Here is a 26,176-nt window from a genome sequence, read left to right as displayed (position 1 = left end):
TGAACCATCTGGGAGCTCCTTCTTGGAACATAAAAGCTTTTAAAATCCTTTCGTCTCGAGAATTTTTCACAAGCCATGGCTCATGTCAGCCTGTAGCTTTCCTGACCCTAATCTTAGACTGTTCGCGCATTTTTAAATTCCCAGTTTCCCATCTTTTAAACTGTGTGTCGTGCTAATCGGAGTTCAAAAGACTCCAGGGGTGGTGCCCTAGGTTGTTTTTTTGTGTGTTTTGGTTTTGGTTTTAAGAGTTGTTCCTCCTTTTCTCCCTCACTGGAATAATTAACGTTTTCAATCAGAACTTTATGTTTCACAGTCTTCTAGTTAACAGAGCCCCCTTTCTTTTTAATTCCTTCTTTCATTTATTCACTAATTCTTTATTAAGGCCAACTGTGAGGCAAGGACGGTGCCTGCCCCTGGATGCACAGGGAGGACTGAACTTTACGTGGCTGCTGCCTCGTAACCCGGGGCTTCCTGAACTCACACGCCCCCTGTGCATCTCACACACTGTGAACAGGTTTCCTGAAATCTGGGGTGTGGTGGGACCAGCAATCTCTCCTGTCACTCTGGTGAGCATCAAGGGAGCAGAGACCACTTGCTCCAATACCCTCACAACCACTTGCGAGGATATCTCCAGCCCACCCTTCCTCACTTTCCACGTTAAGTTGGAAGCAGCTTGAAAACAGGGAAACTATAAACAAAAGCAAAACAAACAGTCAACTGATATTCTTTTAATCTGTGAACAGCTGTCTCAGTAAAGCCTCCCTTTAGACAGCATCCAGCCTCTGTGCCAAAGTGTACGCACGTGGAGAAACCATCAGTTATCTTTTGTACCTGTGTCGAGTGGCCCCTGGTCTGCTGTAAACTGGCTTCTCCTTCATTTCATCCTCCTCCAAAAGTTCTCCATCACTTTTTCACCTTCCGCTTTCTTTCCTTCTATACACGGACCCACCTATTAGATTTGTTTCTTTTTAGCACAGCAAGCCCCACCAGGACTTACTTAGCCTGTCCCCACCACAGACCCACAATACCTCTGGATCCAGTGAACCATCCTTAGCACCTATGCTTTGGTACAGATGGGTAAGATTATCGCTATATTCCCCTGTTGGTCGCTTCTGAGGATTATTCAATCCTTCCTCATCCTCCACACAGGTACTTCTTATTTTTTTTTTCTTTTTATCTTGTTCAATAGACTGTATTATTTAAACCCAAGGGTTAGAACTGTTTCATAGCTGTCTTTACATCCCTCAGAATTTTGTACATGATTCAAGATTGCCTTGCACTCTGGATCTGAGTTCCACAAATATTTGTTCAGTTGAATTATTTAAGTGTAGTGTGAGACCCCATATTTACATTCTCTAGATGGAGACACCCCCTGCCGGAATACCTAAACCAATAATGATAAACACCGAACTGAATACAGATTCTTTATCCTCATACAGAATAAAACGGGGTGTCATCAAACTATAAATTTAACTTCTACAGAGTCTGCCCTGAGAGTGAACACCATACACAGCATCCCAGCACCATTTTCTTCCGGGGGCTTTCCCCTCTCCTCCACGCTTGGTCAAAGTACAAAGACATTTAGACATGGAGAGTGGGTACCACACCACCATCTTGGATATGTCTGACTCTAGAAATAAGTGACAGGTATAGGCAAAGTTTTACCTGAAGAGACCTGGAGAGAGAGAGAGAAAAAAAAAATAGTTTCTATATACTGAGAACTTGTAGGTATAAGGTGCTGCACTGAATTCTCTGCAAATAATGTGCTCAACCATCACTGCCTCCCACTTACAGATAAGGGCAGATTAGGAAACTGTGACAAAGAACTCTTGAGTGACACTCCCCAGCTAGGGAGTGGCGAGGCTGGGATTTGAAGTCAGGCCATCTGGCTCCACAGTTATTACTCTCTGTGCTCTGCCGCCTCTTCAAAATGATCGCTAACCTTTCCTCTTCTTTTCTCTTTAATTTCTTATTTCTATATAATTTCTAAAGGTTATTTCCCATTTACAGTTATTACAAAACATTGGCTATATTTCCCGTGTTGTACAATATATCCTGGAACCTTACACCCCATAGCCTGTACACTGGGATCTTTTTATGTTACCACCTGTTCTCTCCTGCAGGGAATTTTTTTTAACTTTAAACTTCTTATTTTTGTATCAAGTTCTATATAGCCAGTTAACAATGTTGTGATAGTTTCAGGTGAATGAAGAAAGGATTCAGCCGTACGTACTATCCATTCTCCCCCAAACCCCCCTCCCATCCAGGCTGCCACACTACATTGAGCAGAGTTCAGGGAATTACTTTTTAAACCCTGAGTAGCACTCTCTCCTAACCCGCCAGGCTACACCAGAGAAAGATGCCAGCGTTGGGAGGTTTACTATCAAACAGAGGACTGCTATATCCCATTCAGCACAAATGTGCTTTTAAAGTCAATCCACAAGTGTTTATTCAGTGGCTCTTACATACTCATCATGGCAGGAAGAAAAAACAAACTGCTTCTCTTTCAACGTCTGTCCAATTGCCATGTGCAGCACACTTCCTGGGCAGTAGCCCACGTGTACAAATTATGGGTGCTTGCGCTGACCACTTATCTCCTCAGGTACATAGACCAGGAGGCACACAATCAAACCAGCTTCCTCAGTCTTGGCCAATTAAACCTGATGTTACATAACTACCATTTAAAAAAAAAAAAAAGACCACAGAGGCAAACCCTCTAAACTGGATTTTCCTTCTTTAGCAGCCTCCAAGGAAGAACTGTTCTAATATGGTGCTTCTATTCCTGACAGGAATAACCCTTAATTATGATGTGCCTTAAACATCTAGACACTTTAAAATAGAATTTCACTTAATGTTAAGGAAACCAGAGAACTACGTCAGTGGCAACACAGAAGAGTTTAACACAGCGAGAGAGAAAGAGAGAGAAGAGGGGTGGGGGTGAGGGGCACAGAGAGCACTCCAGCTTTGGCATGGGGGGAGGGGAAAGAAGCACAGATCACTGCTGAGTTGTTTTTGAAGCTCTGGAAATCTGGAAGAAAAGACAGAATTGAAGAAAGTCACTAAAGAAAATTAAATGCTTCCATGAAGTGAAGTGGTAGTTATTCAGTCGTGTCCGACTCTTTGCAACCCTGCTATAGCCCACGAGGCTCCCCCATCCATGGGATTTTCCAGGCAAGAGTACTGGAGTGGGTTGCCATTTCCTTCTCCAGGGGATCTTCCCGAACCAGGGATAGAACGCAGATCTACCCCTCACTGCAGACAGACCCTTTACCGTCTGAGCCACCAGAGGAGCCCCATAAAACAATGTAAAGACTTTTTCATCTAGCAGGGATTAATTAATCCCTGATTACATTTTGTTTCAGGGATTAAGTAAATCATACTTATTTCTGGAAAAAAAGTATACGGATAGGCAAGTGAATGAAAACACAGCCTGATGTCCAGAACACAGGAGTGAGGGACTTCCCTGGCAGTCCAGGAGTTAAGACTCCACACTTCCAACACAGAGGGCGTGGGTTAGATCCCTGGTTGGGGGAGATCCCACATGCCATGTGGAGTGGCCAAAAAGTATTGGGTTGACCGAAAAGTTCATTCGAAACAAATTTAAAAACAAAGAAAACACAGGAGTCAGTCCTGAGACCTTTGGAAAAACACAGTTGTGACCAGGTGATTTCACCAACTACCTTTGTAGACGGCACTCCTCTTGTCACCTTTTGGCTGCATGTCAGTGACCACTAATCTAGCTATAAACTTCCACACTCCACCTAAACAGAGAAAGTGGCAGCTCCTGTTCATGGGTATTGTCAGCCCAAGCATGGCCGGTCCACTGGGATCACCGCACAGATCCTCATGAAAGAGAGTCTGTTTCTTCCTACTGAGCCTGCTCTCAGTGAGGGATGCCTGAGGCTGAGCTGTATGGCTCAGACAATTAAAGGGGCTCGTGGCACCCGCAACAGAGCTGCTGCGAAATCTGCACTATGAGGGGACAGTAACCAAGCACACAGAAGGTACCAAAGGGTACAAAGGCAATTAGGACCATTCCCGCCCTCAAGAATGTAGTGTGCTGATAGGAAAGACTTGCTTCTTTATAAAAACCAAACCTAGAGAGTTATATCAAGGGTCCTTCCACAAATAGGTCCTCCCACCCACCTCCAGTGTGCAGGCTGTCAACGGTTCACATGTCTTCCCCAGCCTTTACTGACAGACTACATAGATATGGTGGGTTTGAGATGGGCCTTCTCATCATGATGGGACAGGAACATTCATGATATGAAAGGGCAGTGCAGTCTCAACAACGCAAACAGGACATCCGATGAGGACAGTGAGAAGCAGGCCTGTTGTATAATCACGAATCTGAGTAGCATTAGTCCCTGGTTCCTGGGAAACACTCTAAAGAGTTGGAATTTCACAAGTAATTGGAAATATCTTTGACATTCATGAGCCCTGGGTTCCACGCCTGAGTTGTGCTAACAAGATGATCAGGATGGGGCTGGCCGCTCCAGAAATCATGCGATTAGAGGGCTGGAGCTTTGCATTGGGTGACGTGAGTGGACTTCCTCTAGGGAGGGGTAAGGGGCTGGAGTCAAATAATCTCACGGCCAAAGAGTCATCGTCCTGCACAATGAAACCTCACTAAACACTCTGAACACCAAAGCTCCAGATCTGGCTGAGATCCCTGGTTTGGGAATGCATGGATGTGTGGGGAGGGCGGGATGAAGGCAGACTGCTCCTGACTCCACCGCACAAGGGCAGGTCCAGGACCCTCCCACACCGGGTCCTATGTGTCTCCTTGCTGGACTGGTCCTGCCTGTGTCCTGATCAAAACAATAATCTTCAGTGTTTCTGAGTTCTGTGAGTCACTCTAGCAAACTGTGAAATCTGAAGGGGCTGGGGACCCCCTCTCCAAATTTGTAGCTAGTTGGTCTGAGGGATGCCCGAACTTCCAGAGGCATCTGAAGCAAGGGCTGTCTTGTTGAGGATGGCACCCTTCACTTACGCATCAGAATTGCACTTCCAGGACTTCCCTGGGGGTCCAGTGGTTAGGAATCCTCCTGGGAAGATTCCACATGCTGCGGGGTAACTAAGCCCATGCACAGCAACTACTGAGCCTGCGCTCCTCAACAAGAAAAGCCACCACAATGAGAAGCCCGTGCACCGCAACTAAAAAGTAGCTCATGCAACAACAAAGATCCAGTGCAGCCAAAAGTGAATTTAAAAAAATTTTTAAAGAACTGCACTGCAGCATTGCAACATATTCTCAATTCCTGAAACACACGTGAGAAATAATCCCTTCAAGAAGCAAAGCTCTTGCAGCTGACCTAACTCCCCACATCCAACCCAGCTCCAACACCAGCTGAGAACTTCACAGCCCAATTTCAGCAGGAAACCAGCTTGAAGAGGGAGACAAGCACAGTTCTAGTACAAGGGAGGGTTCCTGATAAGTGATAAAACTGAGACATCAAGACTACAGTGGGTACACAGAGAAAGAGTCCAGTAATTAACTAAGCAATGTCAGCAAATTTGGAAAACTCAGCAGTGGCCACAAGACTGGAAAAGGTCAGTTTTCATTCCAATCCCAAAGAAAGGCAACACCAAAGAATGCTCAAACTACCGCACAATTGCACTCATCTCACACGCTAGTAAAGAAATGCTCAAAATTCTCCAAGCCAGGCTTCAGCAATACATGAACCGTGAACTTTCAGATGTTCAAGCTGGTTTTAAAAAAGGCAGAGGAACCAGAGATCAAATTGCTAACACCCGCTGGATCATCGAAAAAGCAAGAGAGTTCCAGAAAAATATCTATTTCTGCTTTATCGACTATACCAAAGCCTTTGACTGTGTGGATCACAATAAACTGTGGAAAATTCTGAAAGAGACAGGAATACCAGACCACTTGACCTGCCTCTTGAGAAACCTGTATGCAGGTCAGGAAGCAACACTGAACTGGACATGGAACAACAGACTGGTTCCAAATAGGAAAAGGAGTCCGTCAAGGCTGTATATTGTCACCCTGCTTATTTAACTTCTATGCAGAGTACATCATGAGAAACGCTGGGCTGGAAGAAGCACAAGCTGGAATCAAGATTGCCGGGAGAAATATCAATAATCTTAGATATGCAGATGACACCACCCTTATGGCAGAAAGCAAAGAAGAACTAAAGAGCCTCTTGATGAAAGTCAAAGAGGAAAGTGAAAAAGTTGGCTTAAAGCTCAACATTCAGAAAACTAAGATCATGGCATCAAGTCCCACCACTTCATGGCAAATAGATGGGGAAACAGTGGAAACCGTGGCTGACTTTATTTTTGGGGGCTCCAAAATCACTGCAGATGGTGACTGCTGCCATGAAATTAAAAGACGCTTACTCCTTGGAAGGAAAGTTATGACCAACCTACACAGTACATTAAAAAAGCAGAGACATTACTTTGTCAACAACGGTCCGTCTAGTCAAGGCTATGGTTTTTCCAGTAATCATGTATAGATGTGAGGGTTGGACTATAAAGAAAGCTGAGCCCTGACGAATTGATGCTTTTAAACTGTGGTGTTGGAGAAGACTCTTGAGAGTCCCTTGGACTGCAAGGAGATCCAACTAGTCCATCCTAAAGGAGATCAGTCCTAGGTGTTCATTGGAAGGACTAATGTTGAAGCTGAGACTCCAATACTTTGGCCGCCTGATCCAAAGAGCTGACTCTTTTGAAAAGACCCTGATGCTGGGAAAGACTGAGGGCAGGAGGAGAAGGGGACGACAGAGGATGAGATGGTTGGATGGCATCACCAACTCAATGGACATGAGTTTGGGTAAACTCCAGGAGTTGGTGATGGACAGGGAGGCCTGGTGTGCTGCGATTCATGGGATTGCAAAGAGTCAGACATGACTTATCGACTGAACTGAACTGAACTGAATTAACTAAGAGTGCAGAATGGCTTTACAAAGGTGGTTACGGCCATGTGAAAGGAATTTCATTTTTTTAAGATTTTTTTTTTGGTGTCTTTTTAAAGTATTTTTTAATGTGGATCACTTTTTTAAAATCTTTATTGAATTTGTTACAATATTGCTCTAGTTTTATGTTTTGGCTTTTTGGCCACAAAGCATGGGCATGTGGGAACTTAATGGCCCAAACAGGGATCAAACCCACACCTCTGTATTGGATGGAAGGTGAGGTCTTAACCACTGGACCACCAGGGAGGTCCCAAAGCAATTTTAAAAGAAGGAAGGATAGAACACAGTGTAAGAATAGTGTGAGAAAAAGGTCAAATCACCATGTCAAGTTTAATAACAATGAAAATCTAACTTTTATACCTCCTTATTGTATGCTTGAAACTGTGGCTAAACTTATTATTTAGAATAATATGCTGCTAAGTTGCTTCAGTTGTGTCTGACTCTGTGTGACCCCATAGATGGCAGCCCACCAGGCTCCCCCGTCCCTGGGATGAGTGGGTTGCCATTTCCTTCTCCAATGCATGAAAGTGAAGAGTGAAAGTGAAGTTGCTCAGTCTTGTCCGACTCTTAGCGACCCCATGGATTGCAGCCTAACAGGCTCCTCCATCCATGGGATTTTCCAAGCAAGAGTACTGGAGTGGGGTGCCATTGCCTTCTCCGGAATGATATGCTAATAAACCCTTAATCCTATGAGGCAGAGTCTGTTACGATGCCCATTTTTACAGGTAAGAATACTGAGACCTCAGCTAAGAAACGATGAAGGCATCAGAGCTGGCAGTCCAGTGTGGTTTGAGAGGAGTGTGAAAGGAAGTGGAGAAAGTATGAAAAGCCCTGGGTTTCTATCAGAAATCTTTTTTGTTTTTCTGTAGGCAGTGGGGAGCCGTCAGAAGTGTGTGTATAAGGGAATAATATGGCCAGAACTATGGTTTCAAAAGATAAACTGCAGTGACAGAAAAAGCATTCAAAAAGAGAAAGACTAGGGACTTCCCTGGTGGTTTAGTGGTTCCAATGTAGGGGGCACAAGTTTGATCCCTGGTCAGGGAACTAAGATCCCACATGCCTCATGGTGTAGCAAAAAAAAAAGTGAGAAAGACTAGAACAAAGAGATCAGGTAGGGGACAATGCTCTGATCACTGATGAAACAGTATGAGAGCCAGAAGCAGGGCGAGGACAGAGAGGATACACATGGGGAGGGACAGAAGGAAAAGGGTGTGTAGACTATGACAGAGATACCTGGGGCTCTGGGTGGACGGTGGGATGAGAAGCCAGGAGAAGATGATGCAGGCATCCGAGCAGACCATCAAAAATACATGTTTATACGTCTTTCTGTACTGATGTGTGCGTTCGCTGCACCGTTCCTGATGCTTCTGTGTGTTGCCTGAACTTGGTGCAGTTCACACTCTTGATCCAGTAACACATCATGAAGTCAGATTTCAAGACCAAATTCAATCCCAGCAGGCAACCGTCTAACTCCACACCCCAGGTCTCTGACCCACGGCCATGCGCGGCCATCCCGTGTCTCTACCTCTCTGTGAGGTTGACCTGCCCCTGCTCTGGATGGAAAATGAGCATCAGAAGAGTTGATCAAGGATTTCTGTCTAAAAGGCTTTCAGACTGCAGAGATGAAGCAGAAGTATACCACCAGGCCACCCGTCTACAAATCGATCTCAGGCTGTTCGAAAGTAGACACATCGAACTAGGTTTCTTCTAGCTCCTCCTATGGTTCGATGGGAATGAGTCGGCAGAGAGTGTGGAAAAGTAAACAGAAGCTGAACATGATGACAAGCTCTCAAGGACTAAGAAAAACACACAGCTGATCACAGACACAGTGAACCCTGGGTTTCCAGTGCCGGAATAAACGATCCTTGCCATTCAGACCTGGTCCTTCCCCACGGCTTCCTGTTTTCTGGTTATGTTTGTGCCCCATGTCTAGCTTTGCAAGAGAGGCTACAGAACCCTTTGATAGATTAGCTGAACATTAGAATCAATAATCATCCTCTTACTATATATAAAATAGATAAACAACAAGGATCTACTGTACAGCAAAGAGAACTACATTCAAATCTTGTATTAACCTATAATGGAAAAGAATCTGAAAAAGTGTACATATATATATGGCTTCCCAGGTGGCACAAGTGGTAAACATACTACCTGCCAATGCAGGAGACAAAAGAGACTTGGGTTCAATCCCTGGCTCGGAAAGATCCCCTGGAGAAGGAAATGGCACCCTACTCAAGTATGCTTTTCTGGAGAAGCCCATCTACAGAGGAGCCTGGCAGGCTACAGTCCATAGGTTGTGAAGAGTCAGGCACACTTTAGTGACTAAACCACTGCCACATTCTAAAACAGAATCACTTTTCTGTACACCTGAAACTAACAGTGTAAATCAACTATATTTCAATTAAAAATAAAACCAAAAAAATTATCCTTTTACCAAATCCTCAAAATGTTCTGAGTACTCAGCTCATCAACATTATTCTAGCTCCCACTTCCCCCACTGTAAAAAGCCTAGCTCTTCTAGTAACACTGACTAGAGGAGAACAGAACCAGAAAGGAAAAGAAAAAATCTTACTTCCTGTGCCTTTAGAGACTGAGCTATGAGGGGGCCGTGAAGTTCTGGAGGATGGGGGTGTCATGTGTGGGTCTGTCTGCCTCACTCATTGTCCTGACGTTCCCAAGAACCAAGCGTCCTTTAAAGCACTCATGTGAAAACGTTTAAAGAAAGACGTACTGAAATGCACTCTTACACAGGCCCCTGACACATAATCAATACCCCTTTAAGCGCACACATCTATATCTTGCATTAACCTTGCATCTCACTGTGATTTAGGAAGTATCGCTGTACTTTAGCCCCAAATCTTTTCTAACCTGACATCACTCTGTAATACACAGATCATCATAAACAGACGGAAATACTTCCAAATGTGGCAGAACTCAGGGCGTGACATGTAAATAGAGCCTTCTACAATGATTTCAAAGGATACTAAAATTCATCTGATGTCGTCAATGGTTCCATAAGGTACCTGAGAATCAGATCAGGTTGCATGGACACTGGAACCTTTTTATTTAGTTCAAGTAAAGCGTCTCCTTCCCTCATTTTCAATCATCCAGTTTTAGCAAAATGAAATATGCAAAAGGTCTCATCTCTATGCAGTAGGCAATGGAAAAGTCAGACAAGGCAGAATTCTAATTGATACAAACTAGAACCTCTATGTATCACAATGTCCTCCCACAGAAACTGTTGCTTTTAACAATGTGACATTTTCCTCCTTTCTTTAAAGGGGAAATAAGCAACTTTCAATTTATTATAAATAAGGGAGGGGACCAGTGGCACCCCACTCCAGTACTCTTGCCTGGAGAATCCCATGGACGGAGGAGCCTGGTGGGCTGCAGTCCACGGGGTCGCTAGGAGTCAGACACAACTGAGCGACTTCACTTTCACTTTTCACTTTCATGCATTGGAGAAGGAAATGGCAACCCACTCCAGTATTCTTGCCTGGAGAATCCCAGGGACAGGGGAGCCTGGTGGACTGCCGTCTATGGGGTTGCGCAGAGTCGGACACGACTGAAGTGACTTAGCTTAGGTGTTATCTGATGTGCTGAGGTTTACAAATATTTCCCCCTTTTCATTTCTATAAACGTTCCTCTTAGGTAGAAACTATCCCATTTTACAGATTATAATTAAACCCAGAAGAAAATTAATGAGCATCCGTACAGAATCTTTTAGAAAGGTATCATATTTTGAAACCGAGCCCATTAGCACAGAAAGGTAATTCCTCACGTTCACTTTGGATTGGCAAAGGTGAGTCTATGCCTCCACTGGGGAGACTTTATCCTTTGGTATTCAGATCTGGTGAAGCTTGGCCACCGGACCACCATTCAGGTTCTATAAGGTCTATTCTCAAGCCAGCTCCTCTAGATACCCAGGCTCAGAAGGAGCTCTGCTGGACCACATCCTGAACTGGGGGAGGAGACCAGAGACCACACTCTGGGCTGCAGTATAACCATCACACTCACTGAGGCAGCCAATCTCTATTGAGCACTAAGTGCCAGGCTCTGCAGATACCAGGGAAGCAAGACAGCTGCCCTCAGAGCCACGCCATGCAAGAAGAGGGCTCATGGTTGCTCCATAGGATGGTGAGGGCTCTTGTGGCTGAGCTGAGTCCTGAAGGACAGCTGGGTATGGGAGAGGGTGTGGCTGCACAGACAGAGAGAGTGAAAGCAGTGGCTGTCTGAATTCACGCACTTTCCGCACAGCACTGTACATACTGGCAACTTCCAACGCTCTGTGATGTGTGGGGCGTTAAGAATAGGGAACTAAGCTAGGGTTTCTCAAATCTTTTATGACTACATCTCCCAGTAAAAATATTTTTTACATCATGATGCTATACATACTTTACACATATGACTTGAAAAAATCTTTGCCAAAACAGTACTCTTTCCACTACTCAAATGCATTCTGATATTTTCTCTCTTCTCTTCTCTCTCCCCTTCTCTCCTTCATTCTTTAAGTTCTAGATACAACCCTCAAACGGGTGGCAACCTATAGTGTGCAAAGTACTGGTATACACCTTCTAACAGGTGTGACTATCATTTCTTTGAACAACACGAGTTTGAACTTCAAGGATCCACTTATACATGGATTTTTTCCAATAAATACTATAGTGGAACCCAATCCCCAGGTGGTTGAACTTGAGGATGCAGAACCACCAATGCAGAGAGCTGACCATGGACTTGAGCGGCCTCGGATTTTGGTATCTGAGGGGCGGTCCTGGAACCGGGTACTAAGGAAATTCGTCTTCTGCCTTCCATCCTTTTTTCCTCCTTCACCCCTCAATAAAGCACCACCAAGGAAATAAGAGCACCACAGTTTCCTTAAGGTCTGTGATGTGCCAGAAACCAGGCTGGAACCTTGACATGCCCAGTGTCATTCATTCGCACTCAGATCTGCAGGTTAAGCATTACTATTCGCATTTAGGAGTCAGATATGACTGAGTATGTGCGCGCGCGCACACACACACACACACACACACACATACCCATTTCACAGGTGAAAAGACAAGCTCAGTGACCAGAGAATCAGTGGACCATGATAGAGCCAGGATTCGAGTTTAGTTCTGTCTGGCTCCAACTCGCCAACTGTCCCATTGTGCCTTTCACAAAAAGTTCTTAAGTAATTAAAGCTAACCTAATAGCAAGAATTTCCTAAGTCCCCTTGAGATAATTCAAGTCCTTGGAGTGTTATGGAACCAGGTTTGGGAGGCATCAGCAGAGATAAGGCAAATATGTGATGGAAAAACCTCTCAGGTTTAAATTCAATTTCCTTCTGTGTCCTCTGAGGTCCCCTTAGTAAAGGCACTGGTGGAGAGTCACCAACAGAGAAAGAGGAGATGAGAGTTGCTGGGTCGCTGGCCTGGATAACCCCCTCACGGCGAGCTGGCTGAATGGAGCTGACCGCTCCGAGGGGCCTGTAACCAGGAGCACCTTGCCTGGCATCATCCAGGCTGCAGATAGTCCATAAATATTCACAAGACAGAATGCTAACACAGGCAGAGTGAAAGTAAACACAGCGAACAGCTCCTGCTGGCTTATTTTTAAATTGTTCCAAAATTATGTTAAGTGAAACTATCTGGTGAGAAGGAAGCTTCTTTGGAAGGATAACGAAGCATATTTAGTACAGACACTTGTGTTCCTTCAGGGCCCTAACTGAAGATGCACTTGACACAGATACAAGGGATATTAAATGTGGGCAGGTCAGAACAAATGGGCAGCCCCCCAAAAATCCCTCCACAAGTGATGATTTGGGGAAATTATTGGCAGTGTTCCACTAAGAGATGGCATCATAAACTGGCCCTTCCCCTGACCTAAAATAACATGCTGCTTGCGATAGTACATGAAATGGCCAGTCACTGGCATTGCTAAGTGATGATACTGCTCAGAATATCTTAAGAACCAATATGTTCTTTACAAACATATAATAAATGCAATTCTGGCACTTACAATACATTAAATTCTCTATTTGACAAACAGCCTTAAGGGGTTTATGTTCTCTGTAGGGCTTGTTGGGTAGCAATACATTTATAGTTTAACTTGGCATACTAATTCACCTACAGATATGAGCTGTGTTTTTTGTCTAATCAGCTAGTGTTATGTTCCCAGCATTTATGAGCAATAAAATATCGCCTAGTCCTCTTTTCTTTGCAAGTTCCGTGATGGGAAGAAATCTTGAATGTGCAAAAGAATCCACTGCCTGCTGACAAAACATAAAGGCTTGTGGAAACATGACACGTGCTCAAGTCGATCAGTTTGTTTTTCAATATTTTAATAGGGTACACCGCTGCATTGGGAACTAAATGTGTATCATGCCTAATCCTACAACTAGTGTGCACTATACTTTGATCTTTCTATCAAAAGATCAAAATTTAAATAGTATGCAAATTATATTTTATACATGTTCTCCTTTGCATGAAATCAAACAGAAAACTTGTTTCTTCTCTAAACACATGAGAATATAAACAAGCAACACATTTAAACTAAAGAAAATACTCACTACTTCATTCCATTAAAAAAAATTGCCCCTGGGTATCAGTTAAAATGAAAAGCCTTTATGTTTTCCTTAAAAAAACCCTAAATGTCTGCTTATGCTTTCAATTTTTTCCAGCATATTTTAATATTTATTTTAAAGGTTCTTAAGTTAATTACATGCATTATTTTTACAAGAAATGCTACTTAAGTCCTTTTCCTGAAAGCTCTGACAGGCTATGTAAAACAACAGAAATGACAGCAGAAATTAAACACCTGATGGTGAATCTCCAGTAATCAAGAAAAGTTGTCATTTTTATAACAACTGAATGTAAAGTATGAACCTTAATTGGATCCTGGATTTAAATTAAAAAAAAAAAAACACAGCTACAAAAGATATTCTGAGGATAGTGAAGGAAATGTGAATGTGAACAAGATTTTAAAAGCTATTATGAAATTTTTGTTAAATTTTTAAGTGTGATATTGGCTCTGTAATTCCTTAAGAAAAATATCCTTATTCTTAGTACCTGTGTGATATCATTTTTAGGGATAAAATATCTTGATGTATGAAACTAACATGATGCCTAAAACTGATGAATGGCCCAACAATAATAAATATATCTAGATAGATAACTAGATAAACACATGAGGTAAATACTGCAAAATGTTAAGAACAGTTACATCTCAGTGGAGGGTATACAGAAGTTCATTGCCTTATTCTTTTAACCATTTTATATGTATGAAAATCTTCACAGTAAAAAGTTACAGGGGGTGAAGAACAGTCATTTTCATTTAAGCATGTATATATATTCACTCCTGAGCCATACCAGGGGCAGATAAAATATTACTTTACATGGACATAGAATGTTTCATTTTCCGGTAGCAGTATGCTTCAGAGAATCAGTTTTCCACCAATGACCCAGAGAAATGATGGCAGCCCCTCTGGCCAAGACCACAGGGAACAGCTGATTGACACACAGCACCTGATTTAGAGCAAAGGCACTGGGATCTCCAGAGGGTAATCCATGCTGACCAGTGAATTTACGTGGCAGCCTGTGCCCTTGGAAAAATAAGGGTCAAGAAGAGGGGCCTACCAGCCTGGAACAGCAGGCAGAACCTGCAAGCTTGCCAGGCTCGTTTTCTGGGAGACAGCATATCAAGCTGTGACATGAATGTAAAACTAAATTAAACATTTAAGCCGTCAACTCTACTCACTAAAGATGGATTTCTGTCTTCCCTTGTCTCGCTGCTCTATGAAGTGGACTACCAGTTCCGACATTAAGCAAAACATCTGAGATGCTGCCAATCCCCCAAACTCAACCTAAACCTAATAACAAAGCTAATAACTTACTTCTAGTAAATACATAAAAAATTTTAGAGAGAAAACCTGTAAGCATTCCATTTAGATACACCTAAAGTTTTCAAAATAAGACTCAGACCTATGAAACAACACAGCAGTATATTTCCTATCTACAAAGAGAGGGTTTTGGTTTGGGGGGGGTCCAAATTTCCACAGTTCTGGGCACTAGTTCACTCAAGTCAGGGGACCAACCAGCCAACCATGACTTACTGCAGAATCTGATAGTCTTTTCTAACTGGAGTGAACTGAAACTCAGCAGTAAGCTTTGAACTTTCAAGTGACCCAAAGCAGTCAAAGACTCCACTTCAGTTACACTTCTTTTTTTTTGCCCTTTTTTGTTTTCGTCATCTTTTTTCTCCCTCATTCAGTTCTGTGTGAGTGTGAGCATATGTGTATGTCTATAAACATATATTTGTTGTTGTTGTGTAGTCGCTGAGTTGTATCCAACTCTTTTGAGACACCATTGCAGCCCACCAGGCTCCTCTGCCCATGGGGTTTCCCAGGCAAGAATACTGGAGTGGGTTGCCATTTCCTCCTCCAGGGGATCTTCCCCACCCAAGGGAACCCAAGTCTCCTGCTTGGAAGGCAGGAGATTCTTAACCACTGAGCCACCTGGGAAGCTCATGTGTATATAGTATAGATATATCTTACATATATATATACACACACACACATAAATACATTATGCATATACATATATATTTGCTGCTGTCTTCTCCTTTTCTCTTTCCTGGCTTTCCCCTTCCCCTCCCCATTCCTCCAGGACCACCAAAGTTTATCACTGGGTTAAACTTCAGACTGTGAAGCTATAAAGAATCCTGATGTGGCCCAATCAGCCTGATGGAATCAGGCCACAGGCTGGAAGAGTTACAGGGTTCAATTTCCTTTAACCAAAGAACAATCATCCTGCTTATGGGTTGTAGGGGTGGGATGGCGGAGTTGGGCCTCTCCATTCTAGTTACTGCTGCCTGCTTTTAATCTCTAACCAACCCTCCATACCTCTAAGAGAAGCAGGCGACCATGACACTGGGACCTCATTTATTGCTCTCTGTTATTCTAGTAAGAGGCATGATACTGGAGGGCTGAAAACATCAATGGTTTGGAACTATCTGTGGACTTATTCAAATCGTGAATTCTGTTCAATGCTATAGTTTCATGTTTCTGGTCTATTTGTAAACACTAAACTAGGACCAAAGGGAATACAAAGAGATTCTTAATTAAGTTATTCACCAGAGAGGTATGAGCACATTACATCCATTTACCAAAAATTTACCATCTATGAAAAAATCACTCCCATGAGTGACGCAGGAATGAACCACAGGCCCTCCATCTCCAGGAGACCTGAATGAACCTGTTTTCCAAACTCCAGGGAGAATGAATCTCTGGCAATATTCCAGCCAGAAGGCTAGGGCTCCTCTGCCGCCTCCAGGCTGGATAAGCCCCCACAAGGGAACCGGGAAGAAAAAGGTTCAGCTATCAAGGCCAAAAGCCCATAGTCGAAAATAGTCTGAGTGGGAGGATGCTCAAAAAGTGGAGAAACACAGGCGGAGGGTGGCAAGGTAGCCATTTGGACACACTGGGCTATTTTGACCATTTGCAGGCTCCAGGAGTGATCTGAGCCTCTTACCCAGGCTTATCCTCTCAAAGCCTCAACTCCTTCATCTGACAAATGGGAATAATAACAACCCTCTAAGCTATAAGGTCTATAATGATTAAATGAGTCAGTATGCACAAAGTGCTTAGAATAGGGCCTGAGACATGATATGCACTATATAAATGCTCCCTAATCACTATTACCATAGATTGGTAGCATGCCAACAGTAAAGCCCACCAAAGATAACTTACCAACTTTAATCCCCACCAACAGACCTACTATTAACCAGTTGGAAATACCCAGGTCTCAATACTTTGCTTCCCTTTTTAAGTTCTAGCATCTCCGGAGTGGTCTCAGCTAAGACCAAAGGAGCAAGACTCCTTTCTCCAAGTGACTAGGTTGGGGCAGAAAATGTAGCACGGCCATACCATATGATTAAAATGGAAACTGGCATATGAATAAAATGCAAATCTGACATGCATTTCATAGCTTGCATGTTCTCAGGTGTGTAAGTTCCTCAGTTTCTAACCAATGTCTCTAACTCTGCAACACTGAATCTCAAGAACTAACCTTCTGTTTGAAGGCACACACAAATTTCCCAGCACATCAGAAAGACGAAAATGCAATGACCTTCAACAAAGTACATGGCCCCAGAGGATGTAGCATAAACAGATAACTGGTCACCGCCACACCTGGGTGACAACAGTAAGCCAATTCTTCAGAACAGGCAGATCCACCCACTTCTCTGCTCTGCCGCTGTGCCCGCACCTGGCACACCATGTTGACAATACTTACGCATTACAATAGGGCTTCTTTTCATAGCCTTTGTAGTTGTTCATGTTGAGAGCCATCTTGCAGACTTCACAATGGAAACATCCTTTATGCCAGTACTGAAAAAAAATAAATGTTTAAAATGTCAGTACAATGCCAGTTCTTTCCAGGATGGGTACAGAAAAGAGACATTTTTAGTCCTCCTATCTGAAAATACTACAACAAAATGATTGTAGGTACCAGTGGACTTCCCGGACTTTCAGTTAAGTAAATAACGCAGGCAGTTATTAACACTGAGTTTTAAATGACTCCCCACCGCAATTTACAGACTCGGATGGAAGAAATGCCAAGGGCTCTGCCCGGATCACACTTCTGTGAGCAGCCAAAAAGGAATTCTGCGCCTGGTTAATGGAGAAATAGAAACTGTGAAGTGGCCTCAAGGAAAATGAATCCAGTTCAAAGTGCCTAAACTGTCCGGGGCATCTTGATAACCAGTGTCCACCGCAGGTCAGGCAACGCGATGTGGCAAGAGGCGCACTATGTAGGTACCCCTGACCTCCCCATGCCTGTCCAGCTTCCACTAAATTGCGAGAAAGATGGACTCTGGAATGACTATAGGGATGACGGCGTGCTCTTAAGAGGCATTTGTGTGACCACAGGCAAATTTCACTGGGACCGCCTTCGGCCGGGTTCAACTGTCAGTCACTTAGGATAGAGCCAGGGTCTCTCTCCTGGGCTGTTAAACTCCATCCACGCCCGGGAAGGGTAGGGGAGCAGGGCTGCAGGGGCTGAGCTAAAGCCACTTCCTCTGGAATTCCCAACCAGTGGATTAGCCCACCGTGGGTCTGGCTCGCCGCGCTCAGCCCGGGCTCTCCAGCCGGGATTATTCTTAGCAATGCGGCAGCGGCTGCCCCATGACATATTAATTACTATTTGCCTCTCCACCTCGCCGCCTTCGTGGGAGGCGCTGGGGCGGGGGTGAGGTGGGGATCCGGGCGGATCCTTGAGGTGCGGGTGCAGGACAAGGAGGGGTCCGAGTGGAGGTGAGAGGGGTGCGGCCAGTCGAACTGCCCCTGGGGGCCCAGCCCCGGCTCTCCCGGCCCCGCGCCGCGCTCGGCCAGGCGCCCTCCGCAGCCGCTCTGCCGCCGCCGGCGCAGCGCCGCACCCCCGCCGCCCGCACCCCGACAAAAGCCTTTCCCGGTTCCAACATCACGGTCGCCACGCGTGCTCTCTGGCACTCCTGCGGGCGTCTTCGTGTGCCCTCACCCGATGCCAAGACATACATACACACACACACACACACACACACACACATACACACACATACACACACACATACACAAACCCACTCTTCTCTTTTCAACAGAGATGCCAAAACTTCTACGAGCAGGTGCAGCCCGGCGCCGGGCAGGTCTCGGCTGGCCCAACGCCCCCTCGCTCACCTTATCCAAGCAGTTGACTTTCTCGGTGGGATACACGACTTTCCCGCAGCGGGCGCACTGGGGGTTCATTGTCGCGGTTCCCGGGGGCGGCGGCTGGGCGGCGGCTGGGGGCTCCGAGGAGCCGCTGTGACATCCCCCGGCGAGCCCCGCACCGCCTCGGGGCAGGCGGGAGGGCGGCGGGCGGCCGGGCGCGGGGCCGGGGGGCGAGCGGGCGGCGCGGCGCGCGGGGAGGCGGCGGCGGCGCGGGTGGGTGCGCAGCGGGGCCTGGCGCCGGAGGGGTCGGCCGCGCTCTTGGGCTCGGGCTCGGCTCCGGCTCGGGCTCCGCGCCGCTCGCTCTGCGCCGCTCTCACTCCAGGTACCGGTGACTCACACAGACACTCGCTCCCGCCCCTCACGCTCACTCGCTCCCCCGCCTCGCCGCCGCGGCGCAGGCCAAACCCACCGGCGCGCCCCGACCGAAGTGGCAGGGAACAAGCACGTCGGGCCCCGGGGGAGGGCGGGCGAAGCGGGGGAGGGGGGAGGGCAGACGCCCGGAAAGCTCCGCAGACAGCGCGACCCGGAGGCCTGGGAGCGAGCCTCCGGCCGCTGCCGCAGCAGGGGCGGCCAGGTGGGCGGCGGCGGCGGTTTGGGGGACAACGGGGGGCGGGGAGGGCTCAAGCCCGCGCACTCCTTGCCCCCCATTTCTCCTCTCTCCTGCCCCAGCCGGTACCCCCCACCCACTCCCAGGCAGACTGACGTTCTTGGTACCCAAAGGTCGCGGGGAGCGCGGGGCGGGGGTACGCCCACCCTCCTCCTCCAGCCTCGGGTCGCGGGCGGCGGCGCAGGAACGCCCTGCGCAGCGCCCAGTCCCCGGGCAGAGAATGGTCCAGGATCGCGCAGCGAAGACATACACACACACAAGGCCCGGGAGCCTGGAGACCTGCGGGGAACCTGGGGATTCACGACCCCGAAGCGCCCTGGGCTGTGTCGCGCCTGTTCCTACGGGTCTTCTCCCCGAGAAAGCGTCCCCCGCGTGCCGCGTGAAGTCCTCGGAACCTGGATGGGGTCCTCACTGGCTCCCCATCACTGCACTTTTTATATCTATTCTTGGAGAACGATTGGTCATTTTAGACCTGAATCAAGTCTTTCCTGATTAATTAAACGGTCGTCATTTATTTAGCTGTATTTTTGCAATTAAACAGCGTAGGGTCTACGAAAAGTTCTTCACCTCCATTAAGGGATGCAATTACAAACTCATGGTCCTAACCAGAAGGGCCAGAAATCAAGTTGAAGGCCCAGTGTAGGATATCAAATGGAATTAGAATCGGTTTGTTGTTGTTTTAATAAGGTCATTGGACTCGCTTTGTAAAACGCAGCAGAATGGAGCTATTCGGCCTGAGTTGAAAGCCCAACCTTCCCATTTACTGTCACATAACTACGTAAATAGCCTCTCTATGCTTCAATTTTCACATCTGCAAAATGGGAATAACATCGCACAGCAAAACAGCTCCTGCTCTCCTAGTGGGAGGATTTTATGAGTCAGCAGTTCTGAAGTGTTTCAACCTGCCTGGCTCTTGGTAAACACTATGGAAGTATCAGCGAGGATTATCACAGGCCGGTTGTAACAAACAAGCAAACACATTCCAGTTGCTGGTACACAGATTAAGATTCAGCAATGCCACTCAGCAACTACTGTAGCAAATATTAGTTGTTAAAAAAAAAATCATAGCTGGAGCTTTTCGTGAAAAAAGAAAGCTACTAAGTTCTGAGCTCCTCAGGCAGGCATGCTGATGAAATACCATTCAGATTGAGGCTGTGCTGTTTGACTTTTCAAAAAAGATCATTTCTTAAAAGAGATCCATCCACCACCGCAGCAGCCTTTGAACCACTCTTTGCCCTGCTCACAAGTCAACCTCGAAAGCAAGTAAAACAATAATTTGCTGTCAGAAAGGATCCCTTGTCATTTAAGAACACCTCAGAGCTCATTAGAAATGTTTAAGTCCATGGGTGAAAGTGGAAGATTTTATGCTAAGTAAAAGAAGCCAGACATAATGTCAGTTACACGTGGAATCTTAGAGGGGGTTAAAAAAAAAAAAAAAAAAGGTAGAAAGTGGAACTCAGAGAGAGTACAAAGTGGTTGTCAGGGGCTGGGCACTGAAATTGGGAGAGGTTGGTTAATGGTTATCAATATTCAGTTATGAATAAGGTCTCAGGATCTTACCTATAACATGGTGACAAAAGACCCACTTCAGACCTAGAGATACATACAGACTGAAAGTGAGAGGATGAAAAAGATACTCCATGCACACGTTATCATAGAACTGAAATTTGCTAAGAAAGTAGAACTTATATGTTCTCATCCAAATAAAAAGAGAAAATATGAGAGGTGATGGATGTGTTATCTCCATGGGGATTTCCTTTCACAATGTATCAAATCATATGCATCAAATCATCACACTGTACATTTAAATATCTTACAATTTTGTTAAGTATACCACAATAAAACTGGGAGGGGGAAGGACCTACATTGAATTAAAAAAACAATAGAAAGAAAGGAAATGACTGAGGAAGAAAAAGATAGACAGTAATTTTTTTAGCACTTAGATTTTCATAAGTGTACATCATAAAATATAGTTTAAAATTCTGTTGTCTTTTAATTGGCAAGCAGAGAGTTCTCAGGAAGCATGATACTGATCTGTGACATTTCTAGCTAATTTATCAGATCTTTTAACTATGAATTATATAATTTCTTAGCCAACCAGCACTTATCACAATGCTCAACACACAGTAGGTACTTATTAAATGTTTTTTGAAAGTGTGTGTAAGACCAATGAATGTATTAAAAATAGAATTAACTATGGTGTTTTATTCTCTCAAAAGTAAATAGTAAATACTCAAGTTATATTTTCCTCTCATATGTGTTTTTCTTGCTATTTTCTACATTAAGCCAGCTTCTAAGTTTCTTACTGCCATTTGACTGGTGTAAAAGGAGTTTTAATACCATCTGCCTTTAAAGGGCTTCTTTATTTCAAAATTCAAAGTACTGTAAACAGAGAATTGGCAGAAATCTGTCATCTGGTCCAGCCTTCCTCTTTCAAACAGATGAATGATTTAATTATCCACTAGGGAAACCTTTTGGCCCTTTCATGTCTTATTTACTTGACTAGTCGAGAAATCGGTCCTTATGGTAACTATACACCAATATCTCTAATTAAATCCTTTTCTGCTGGCTTGGACATCCATAGATGTAAACAAAAACTTACCACCATGACCCCTATGAAAACATTTATATACTTAAAAAATTAAAATTTTTCTTTAGTTAAATTTCCCAAATCTGCTTACTTTTACCTCTGGGGCCTATTTATACAGATCCTATTGAAGTCCCTATAATTACCTATATTATCTAAGCTACATAAATTGAATTCCAAATTAAAATCCTTAAAGAGTAATTAATATTACAGAAGTCCAAATAGTGGCTTTGACAAACAGAGGATGCAGAGTATGGTGGATTGTATCGGTTCACAGTTTTTTGTTCCTCTTCAGCCTGGTTCCTGAAGGCAGTTCCTGTAGGCAGTGTATTTCTCCACTGCACTGATGCTGAGATTGATCATGTGACTTTCTTTAGCCAATGGAATTCCAGTGGGCATGCTGTATGTCATATCAGAGTGGAAGCTTTACATCATTTGCATGGGTTGCCTCTGTTCTCCCACCTTCTTAAGCTTTGGCACCTGACTGTAAAAAGAGCATATCCCAGGGAGTGCCTGCTTCTCTGACTTGTCCAAGAATTTAAAGATCTGTCTAGCCAGTACAGCCCAAATCATGCCCAGCAAAGCCACAGCAAGTCCACAACCCTCACGTAAAGGAAGAAATAATTGTTTCTGTGAGCCACTGAAATTTGAGGGGCTGTTCATTACTGCAGCAAAAGCTGACTGATAGACCAATGGCAGGAATTGAAGAGCATGCTTTCAGTTTCATCACAACAATAAGGAAATAATGGATTTACATACAAGATTCAGTGTGGGTTATTTTTTTTTCCCCTAAAATACACATTAGAAGTAAAGCTAGGACTTCCCTGGCAGTCCCAGGGGACACAGGTTTGCTCCCTGGTAGAGGAGCTGAGATCCTGCAGACCACCTGGTGTGGCCAAAAATTAATTTTAAAAAATAGGGTAATAAAGCATCACTCTCATTACTGAATAATAAATGATTAATTCTCTCATTACACAGTTTTATTATGTGCCTTATATTTGTCAGGCTTCCAAGGTGGCTTAGTGGTTAAGAATCCACCTGCCAAGCAGCAGACCTGGGTTTGATCCCTGGGTCATGAAGATTCCCTGGAGAAGGAAATGGCAACTCACTCCAGTCTTCTTGCCTAGTATATTCCATGGACAGAGGAGCCTGGCAGGTACATTCCATGGGGTCGCAAAGAGTGGGACAGAACTCAGCGACTAAACAACAACAACAATTGTATTTGTCAGACATTATGTAAAGTTATGTACACTTTTTTCAGTTGTCTCAAATTCACAAAGTTTTCTCAGCCAACAATTTGGGAGGTGAAACTAGAAAACGGTAAATTTTAATTCACAATTTCATTTAATAGCTGCATATGAGCCTTAGCCTAATGAAGCATTTCTGCAAAGATCTGTGCACTTTTGAGAAATTATCTCATTTACCATTATAGTGGGAGAAGGCAATGGCACCCCACTCCAGTACTCTTGCCTGGAAAATCCCATGGACGGAAAAGCCTGGTAGGCTGCAGTCCATGGGGTCGTGAAGAGTCAGACACGACTGAGCAACTTAACTTTCACTTTTCACTTTCATACATTGGAGAAGGAAATGGCAACCCACTCCAGTGTTCTTGCCTGGAGAATCCCAGGGACGGCGGGGCCTGGTGGGCTGCCGTGTATGGGGTCGCACAGAGTTGGACACGACTGAAGTGACTTAGCAGCAGAAGCAGCAGCAGCACGAGTCAATGGGGAAAACAAAGGAAACAGTGAGAGACTTTATTTTCTTGGGCTCCAAAATCACTGCAGACAATGACTATAGTCATGAAATTAAAAGACGCTTGCTCCATGGAAGAAAAGCCATGACAAACCTAGACAGCATATTAAAAAATGGAGACATTACTTTGACAACAAAGGTCCATCTAGTCAAAGCGATGGTTTTTCCAGTAGTCATGTATGGATGTAAGAGTTGGACCATAAAGAAGGCTGAGGGCCAAAGAATCGATGCTTTCGAACTGTGGTGTTAGAGAAGACTCTTGCGAGTCCCTTGGACAGCAAGGAGATCAAATCAGTCAATCCTAAAGGAAATCAACCCTATATATTCATTGGAAGGACTGATGCTGAAGTTCCAATAGTTTGGCCACCTGATGCGAAGAGCTGACTCATTAGAAAAGACCCTGATGCTGGGAAAGATTGAAGACAGAAGGAGAAGGGGACAACAGAGGATGAGATGGTTGGATAGCATCACCAACTCAATGGACATGAGTTTGAGCAAGCTCTGGGAGGTGGTGAAGGACAAGGAAGCCTGGTGTGCTGCAGTCCATGGGGTCACAAAGAGTGCTGAAGTCCATGGGATCGCCCGACTGAGCAACTGAATAACAACAATGGATCAATGAGAAATGTAAAATAAAAACATTCGTGGAAATTCAAGATTCAGAAGCTGATATAGAAACAATTATTAATTTTCATTCACCCACTCAACATAAAATTATTAGTAGGCAAGATGTTAGGTACAAGGGGATGCTATGGAGAATAAGGCAAGATCTTTGCTTATAATTAAATCCAGTGAGACAGAGAAATAAGCAATGAATTACAGTGCAATGTGATAAATGCTAAGAATCTTAAAATGGAGAGATAATCCTAGATAATCCCAGTGGGTCAATGTAATCACAAGCATCTTTATAAGAGAGAGGGAGAAGGTCAGACTCAGCAACAGAGATGTGACAGTGGAGGCAGAAGTCAGTGAGAGATTTGAAAACGCTACTCTACAGGTCTGGAAGATAGAGAAGGGAAAGGATGTAGGAGCCTCTCAGTTCAGTTCAGTCCAGTCACTCAGTCGTGTCCGACTCTTTGCGACCCCATGGACTGCAGCACACCAGGCCTCCCTGTCCATCACCAACTCCCAGAGCTTACTCAGACTCATGTCCATTGAGTTGGTGATGCCATCCAACCGTCTCATCCTCTGTTGTACCCTCCTCCTCCTCCTTCAATTGTTCCCAGCATCAGTGTCTTTTCCAGTGACTCAGTTCTTTGCGTCAGGTGGCCAAAGTACTGGAGTTTCAGCTTCAGCATCAGTTAAAAAAAGCTTAACTGAAATGCTTGTTGAATAACATAAGGAAACTTAAACCTAAATATCCAGTGAATATTCAGGACTGATTTCCTTTAGGATGGACTGGTTGGATCTCCTTGCAGTCCAAGGGACTCTCAAGAGTCTTCTCCAGAGCCACAGTTCAAAAGCATCAATTCTTCTGCACTCAGCTTTCTTTATAGTTCAACTCTCACATCCATACATGACCACTGGAAAAACCAAAGCTTTGACTAGACGGACCTTTGTTGGCAAAGTAATGTCTCTGCTTTTGAATATGCTATCTAGGTTGGTCATAACTTTTCTTTCAAGGAGTAAGCGTCTTTTAGTTTCATGGCTGCAATCACCATCTGCAGTGATTTTGGAGCCACAAAAACAATAAAGTCTCTCACTGTTTCCACTCTTTCCCCATCTATTTGCCATGAAGTGGTGGGACCAGATGCCATGATCTTAGTTTTCTGAATGTTGAGCTTTAAGCCAACTTTTTCACTCTCCTCTTTCACCTCTAGAAGCTGGAAAAGGCAGGAAAGCAGAGTCTCTCCCAGAACCTCCAGAAAGAACACAACCCTGTCACCATTTTGATTTTAGGACTTCTGACCTTCAGAACTGTGAGACAATAAATTTATGTTGGTTTTAGCCAATAAGTTCATTTGTTACAGAAGCAATAAGAAGTTAATATATCCTATGTGTGAATTCTCTTCTGTCTTCAGAACCACGTTGAGTTTCAGGACTGCTGAGAGAAGCAGCTGGAAGTCAAGATGACTGTGATTCTTCACCATTGATGTCTCCAATGGAAAGATCCTAAGGCAAAGTAGTTTAAAGCACAACATGCCCTCCCACTCTCTCCCCCATCCTAATTAAAGGGCCTATTTTACTGCAAGTCTTCAGATAATTGCTTCACTTCTCCAGTTAATTTCTCACATGTAGATACAAACATCCTGGGTTGCTCAAAAAGTCAACATAATTTTCTCCAGGTTCCTCCCCTCCTCTTTAGAGTAACTCAAGGAGTAACATCCATGTATTCCTAGCCAGAACCCTAAAAATCCCAAACTCTTTCCTCTCTTCCTAACCTGTCCAGTTACCCAGTCCTGTCAACTTTATCTCCAAAAGAGTTGATGAATCTGTTACCATACTCACTGCCAACTACCTTGGCTTAGCAATTTATCATATCCACTTTGGACTGTTTTATAACAAACCTCTAAGAAGTTTCATCATCATACAAGTCATGAAAGGGCTCCATGAATTGTGGGAAAATAAATTTCTAT

The 26,176-nt window shown here is 44.5% G+C and overlaps 1 protein-coding gene across 1 annotated transcript in view; it reads right to left on the bottom strand.

The window, feature by feature from the left end:
• NEBL (nebulette) overlaps positions 1-18,822 on the bottom strand; it is a 379,950-nt gene extending 361,128 nt beyond the window's left edge. Inside the window, exons 1-2 of the mRNA XM_027559997.1 lie at positions 18,625-18,822; positions 17,207-17,301 (exon numbers count right to left, since the gene is read on the bottom strand). Of these exons, the coding sequence (XP_027415798.1) occupies positions 17,207-17,301; positions 18,625-18,693 (164 nt within the window). The 5' untranslated portion in view covers positions 18,694-18,822. The remainder of the gene's footprint in view (positions 1-17,206; positions 17,302-18,624) is intronic.
• Positions 18,823-26,176: the final 7,354 nt, after the last annotated feature.

This window comes from Bos indicus x Bos taurus, chromosome 13 (genome assembly GCF_003369695.1).
Source record: "Bos indicus x Bos taurus breed Angus x Brahman F1 hybrid chromosome 13, Bos_hybrid_MaternalHap_v2.0, whole genome shotgun sequence".
Taxonomy (NCBI): Eukaryota; Metazoa; Chordata; class Mammalia; order Artiodactyla; family Bovidae; genus Bos; species Bos indicus x Bos taurus.
Note: the sequence above shows the minus strand (reverse complement) of the source record. Positions and strands in the feature narration are given on the sequence as shown.